The sequence below is a fragment of the Condylostylus longicornis genome, unplaced genomic scaffold (genome assembly GCF_029603195.1).
Source record: "Condylostylus longicornis isolate FDR11 unplaced genomic scaffold, ASM2960319v2 ptg000055l, whole genome shotgun sequence".
In the NCBI taxonomy this organism is placed as follows: domain Eukaryota; kingdom Metazoa; phylum Arthropoda; class Insecta; order Diptera; family Dolichopodidae; genus Condylostylus; species Condylostylus longicornis.
In genome coordinates this window covers 8214625-8221367 of record NW_026578024.1, presented here as the reverse complement: position 1 = coordinate 8221367, position 6743 = coordinate 8214625, and the positions used below count along the sequence as shown (strand labels likewise).

Sequence of the window (6743 nt, the reverse complement as noted above, 5' to 3'; positions counted from 1 at the left end):
AATAATCTTATAGTAATGAAAATTATTTTGATTAAAATAAAATATTCTTTTTTTTGCAAGTAAATACTTTGATTATGAAAAATTCAAGTATTTGAGATAAAAGATAATGGCTGAACTAAAAAAAATTTCCATATAAATATAGATGACCTATACACAAGCTTTAGCAAACTCTAACGATGGTTAATGAAAATTTAAACTCATTTAATTTTTAAGATTATTAATGATGAAATAATTAAAATTACAAAGTCATAGAAAATAATATTATAATGAAAATGTTTAATCTTATACGTTAAGTAAAAAATTTACGACTTGAGCCTACATACGATATTGTAATTTTAAACGATAGATTGAATGCTTATGGCACAGCATAAAAACCATATTATTGATTGATTTATTTTATCTTGTACCAGACCGAATCTAATCATCAATTTAATTTAAAAAAAAAAGTTATAAAAATCTCATCATGATAAAACGAGATACATGAAGATTTTTGTAGGTTGAAACAAACATGTCAACAACGTCAACAACCTCATATATTTTCATTTAGATCATAATAAAATAGTAACTACATTTTTGTTTTTGAGTAGGTGCATATTGAATTGAAAATTTCAATATTTTCTCTATTTAATATTTCATTGTTAAAACATTCTTCTTAATGATTACTTTTAGAATTTTCATTTTATTGTTATACTTTATAATCTCTCATATATTTTGTACCATTTTCCATTTTTTTATAATGTGCATTTATTAAAAGCTACTTTCACATGCATTTCACTCCTACGTGCTTTATTTAAAGACAAATAAATTACTACTTCATACTAGTAAAAAACAAACTTAAAAAATATCATCAAAATCATTTCTGGTTCATACTTTCTATTTATGACTATAACATTCTTCTTTTAAGCAATCTGAAAAAATCATCAGCTCGTAATTTTATTTTTTCTATATGAAAATCTCATACGAGTATTAATTGATAATTGTATGAGACACAATTAATGTATTCTGTTAAAATAAAATTTAGCTGTTCTTCAGAAAAACTTCATAGTACGGCGGCAATATTTAGGCCTTATTGGCCAAAATGGTAAAAATTGTTGTAACCAAATGCATGAACATTTTAAAGCAATTTTTGCTCCTCTTTATATAAAATATTTATTGAAAACAAATCCCATTACTTTTATTATTTCTACAATTTGCACTTAAACTTAGAAAACCTGTCCTTCTATTCAGTTAGATCAAACTTAAATACATCAAAATTCAAGCAACTGTTATTCATTGCATTTTCTTTACACGAAATATTCTACGGTACATTAACTAAATTACGATAAATTAATTAAAAAAAAGTAAGTTTGTAATAAAGAAATTGCACTAGTATAGTTTTCGAGACTAATTCCAAGTCTGCTATTATATAAATTGAGTCATTCACTTGTATAGATTGATTAATATGGGGCGATAATAGAAGATCTATTTGAACCCCTTCTAACGACCAGTGCCTTACTTATAGTACCCCCCTGAAACTCACAATTCTGATGAATTCAAGCAACATTTCTTAGAAATTGTCGTGAAACGACATGCCAACCAACGAGAGTGGGGCCAAACAGTCCGTTAATTCTTTTCGGGATTTATACCACATACACTCAATGAGAATATTTTATAGAAATTAATCTCTTAATAGGTATTCAATTTGAATATTTATTAACATAAAAGCTTACCAATTTTAAATTCCGGGGTAGAATTTAATTTGATGTTACAATAGTAAATGTAATAATATCGTTATTACCATAAAGATTATACGATGTCATTGAAAATCAAATAATCTGATTTCATTTAATTTAAATTTAATAATTTTCAACTATCAATCATTTTATGTATAAATCGGAGTATAAAATTAATAATTCTTTTATAAGTCTTACAAAATAATTTCCCAAATTCTGAAATAATACTGCCCTGCCAAAAGAAAAACCAATTGTTAATAATAACATTTATAAACATTTTGATATACTATCAATTTATTTCTTGTTATACACTAGATAACACTTGTTTTACTCTTCTAGGTAATCACTGTTTTTTCTTTAATAACTGCTGTACCGTATATCTATATAGTATATAAGAGTTTGGAGAATAATTATTATTATACTGCCAGCTTGCAATACAACATAATACGAGAAATATTATAAATATAAAATATTCTTTGAATTCTTTCTGATACAAAAATTGTTTACGGATGAAAAGTGTTGTAAAAGTAGATTGTGTGTAATTATTATGAAACTAGCTTTGTATAATGATATAAAAAATCTGGAATCATTATTTTAACTGGGATAATCACATACTTGTAAACAAGTACCTGTTAACTAGTTTTAAAATATTTACAATTTTTTTTTAACGATATTTAATAATTGGTTTTATTTTCCTGAAAAATGGATTTTCACTAAATAACTATAAAGAAAACATCAAAATATTTTACTTATATATAATAATAATTTTATATTTTATATATTGTTATTATTTTAATATATTTGTGTTTTATTATTTAGATTCCATTTAATATACATATACATATATATTTAAATTAAATTTTTCAATATATATATATATGTATATATATATATATGAATGAAATTGAAATACAAATTACAGGTGAAACAAAATTATATTTGAATATTTTTTTTTTTATTTTATATTTTTTCTTTTTGCAACATAATAATTAACATTGTATTTAATTTAACAACAAATACATTTAAATTAAAATTCTTCTTTCTTATTTTTTTGTGAAATACATAAGTTTTGTATGCAAATTAAATACATATATATATATATATATATATATATATAAGCATTTTATTGTAAACGGCATTAAATATCAATATTTTCTTTCATTTAACAAATATCGAGTATGATATATATATATATACCATATAATTTACATAAAATTTAATAATGAATAATTTTTTTTAATATTTCTGTGTACTTTATATATATATATACATATATATAAAGAGAATGCAGCTGGATGACTGATTATAAGAGTTTATTTTTTATTCATTATTTTTTATTAATGTTTTTTTAACAATATTTTAAAGAAAATTTCATGCACTTTTCTTATTACATATTATACACTTAATTACATAATATTTTAATAAAATGGTGTTAGGTATATTTATATAATATAATTATATTAAATTTATTTTTTATCAGTTGCTGGTGCAGCAGGACAACATCCAGATTTTTTACCAGATTTGCATGCACATTCACATCCTTGATCACATTTGCAGTTATCACCACATTTTGTATCGGTGCATTTGCAATCTATAATATTAATATTTATTAAAAAAATTAAAATTTATTTAATATTATTATTTTAATTACACAATAATATAAAATTTGAAATGTATTCAAAATTCTAATTTTAGAATTTACGATATTAAAATTATTAGAAAGTATGATGTTACCATAAATTTGTTGTTTGACTTCATAACATTTTAGTTATTCTAAAGAATCACAGAATATAACAATGGCATTTATTAAATATTTAATTACAACTTATAATAGTAAGCAGAATCTTATTGAAACTCTAAAATTTTAACTTTTTCTTTAAAGGGAAGAGGAACTGTAAAGAACTGTAAAGGTTCTGTACGTTTGTGTATGTTCATCATTATTATTTAGGAATTTGCTCCAAAATTTTATTATTAAAATGTTGCAATTAAATATTTTTAATCTTAATAAAAAATTTTATTGATTATATTATAAGCATAGTTACCTAATTTAATTCGAACAAATTAGTCGAGCTTAAAATAAAGTTGCATAATAATTTTTTACTGAAATTTTACTTTTGTCATACTCGATTAGAGCTGATATAAAAAAACGAAATGATTTGAAAAGAATTTCAATTTTTGATACTACTTGTCTTTTTAATTATTTTAAATTATTATGACCAAATATTTAAAATTTATTTTGATATTTTTTTTTTCTAGTTTCATAGAGGTCTTCTTAAATTATTGTCATATCATCTAAAATAAATAAGTTGCCAGCAAGAATATTAAATAAAATATTTTTAACAGTATTAATAATACAGCTAATAATGAAATTCTAAAAACATATGCGAACAATTTTAAATTATCTTGCTTTAACCACGGGCACTTTTACATTATATTCTTCTGATATGCAAAATTTCATTAATTTTTCAAAATAATCAAAATAATCAGAAATAGAATTAAAAAAATTAACCACTGGCTGACTAATAAATTATATCAAGACTAATTATTGTCGTATGAAGAACGCGTTAGAGGCTCCTGCAAGTAAAAGAGCTTTTGGACAATTACAATCAACGGCGTTTCAAGACGATCATAAAGATGACGAGGAATATGGTGAGAATTCTCATGGCTTTAAGGTTCTATGAGGAAATGGAGGAGATCCCGATCTACCTTTTCAATAAGAGTTTCGAGCTGATCGATAAGAGAATGCGCAGTTTGGATTACCGCACACTGGCAGGCGGGATGTTTCCCCGGAAAATTTGCACGCTGGGTGGAGAGCGGACATACAACCGATCTCTTAAGTCAGGTGCATTGTCGTTCCAATCTACAATCTACAATTGTTTAAGTATTTGAATTCCAATTGAAATATTTTCTGTAATTTTCTGAGATATCAGAAATTTTGTAAGTTAAAAATAACATGATGATATTATTATGATTATTTAAAAGATATCTTTTGATAATTAACCGACTTTAATCTTAATTTTATAAAATTAATTTTAATCTTAGTAAAACAATGAGAGGTAATAATAAAAAAAATTCTAAATTTAGGTATATAATTTCGATCATATTGTTGAGTGAACTAGTGATAAGAATAATTAAAAACAAATTAATATACATACATACATACGTACATATGCAAATCATCGCATATTATAGTAATTGCTCACTTTTTGTTTCTTTAATTAAATTTAGATATGTACTTATAGCATATAGTATGTACGCAATATTCATACACAGTCAAACACATTATAATCTCATTTTGGGTATACAAATTTCATTGTACCGGAATTTTTTACTAAAATCTAATTCTCCTATATGTATGTTTATAGGAGTGTTTTTTTCTTATTTGCATAATCATTGGTAATAAAATATAAAACATGATATTTTCTATTATTTCCTATAATGTATGCATGTACAAGAGGGTATTGTTGTATGAAAGAAATTCTCTACTAATAAAATTTAATTATATGAATTGCATGTATACATACAGTTCATATGTACAAATATTGCATATACGTTATGTATGAACCTATTAGCAAATTAGCTACTTTAAATGTGGTGTATGTGAATGCAATACTCTATAATATATATAATATAAAGTATAAAACGCTTTAAAAGAACGGCTACAAATTATTTAGAAAAAATTTACTTTAATTTGAATGCACTTATGAACAAATCTTCCATTATAAATTTTGTATTGTTAAAAATTTTCTTTTAATTTTATTTTGCAAAATTGTAAATTACTTCTGAATGAGTAAGTAATTTGAGTAAGTGAGGCGAAAAATCTAGGACATAGACACTTATTTTCTCTATAATACAACAGAATGCTGAAATACACAAAATTTTTAATCGATTTTCCTTATAAAATTTTCTTAATTAGCCGCAATTTAAAAACAATCCGATTTTTTTTCTTCTATAGTCACATTTTTTTTTTCTAAAAATATTCTAATGCTCTTAATTATACGAATAATTTATTGAATGCGTGCAAAATATATTTAATTTAGCATACAATATAGAATATTATAATTTAAAAATTATTTATTTACCATCTCCGCATCCTTTGCACGGCATCTTTACAATTTTTCCGGTTTTTTTTTTGTTTTTTTTCTTTAACTTTATTAAATTACTGCGTGAAGTTAATTCACGTTTTATCTATACACGTTCAAGTAAAACTTTAAACTGAAGTCTAATATTTCAATTAATTTTCTTTTATACCATTTGAGTTTTCATTGAGAAAGGTTATTATCACAAAAGTAATACAAAAACAAAAAAAAAATTTGTAAACGAAAATTTTATCTCTGTATAAGAAGAACCTCTGAAAAAAAAACATGAAAACAAAACCAATTTTTTATGCTCTTTTTCTCAATTTTTCATAAATTGGTATATAGAGCAATATGTGTTGACTATTTTGTTCGATTATCTTAAAAAAAATTCTACTACATAAATACAATTATTATTGTGATAGTGCAATTTAAAATTTCTTATGACACTATAAATGATGGTCATAAATACTTGTACTAAGCAATCGTCTCATACATACATATATAAATAAGTTACAAACCGAACAGTGTTTTTGTATAAATATTCTCATTATAACTTTAATTTTGAATTTTGGATTCTGAATCTTTTCCTCACTGCTCTCTAGAGTATTTCATCCAAATTTCATTAAAATCAGGACTATATTTGGTGAACTACTAGTACAATTACTAGTACAATATTACTAAATTTATAATATGGAGCATTTAAGGGATGCTACTTTCGTTTTCAGTGAAATTTTTTAATCACTTTGAATTGGTTAGTATTGCTAGTGCAGCCTAACAAGTGGAGCATCATAAGAAGAAATTTTAAAACATCTTATCCCTTATGATTTTTGTGAATGAAAAAAGAAATATAAAAATTAACAGGACTTGTTAATCTCATCACTTAAAATTATATTTAAATATTAAAAAAAAATTACTCGAATAATATAAATTGTGCATTACCGTACTTGAAAAT

The 6743-nt window shown here is 23.4% G+C and overlaps 1 protein-coding gene across 1 annotated transcript; it reads right to left on the bottom strand.

The window, feature by feature from the left end:
* Positions 1-2938: 2938 nt before the first annotated feature.
* Positions 2939-5954, bottom strand: LOC129611919 (metallothionein-3-like). The gene is made up of 2 exons (XM_055525342.1): positions 5795-5954; positions 2939-3303 (listed from the first exon to the last, which is right to left on the bottom strand). The coding sequence occupies exons 1-2, from the start codon at positions 5817-5819 to the stop codon at positions 3179-3181; spliced, it is 150 nt and encodes a 49-aa protein (XP_055381317.1). The 5' UTR covers positions 5820-5954; the 3' UTR covers positions 2939-3178.
* Between the last annotated feature and the right edge of the window lie 789 nt (positions 5955-6743).

Excerpts from the sequence above, each read along its gene's own strand:
- LOC129611919 (XM_055525342.1), bottom strand. The coding sequence starts at position 5,819 with ATGCCGTGCAAAGGATGCGGAGATG. Across the intron at positions 3,304-5,794 it reads GTGCAAAGGATGCGGAGATG|ATTGCAAATGCACCGATACA; the intron begins GTAAATAAATAA and ends TTAATATTATAG.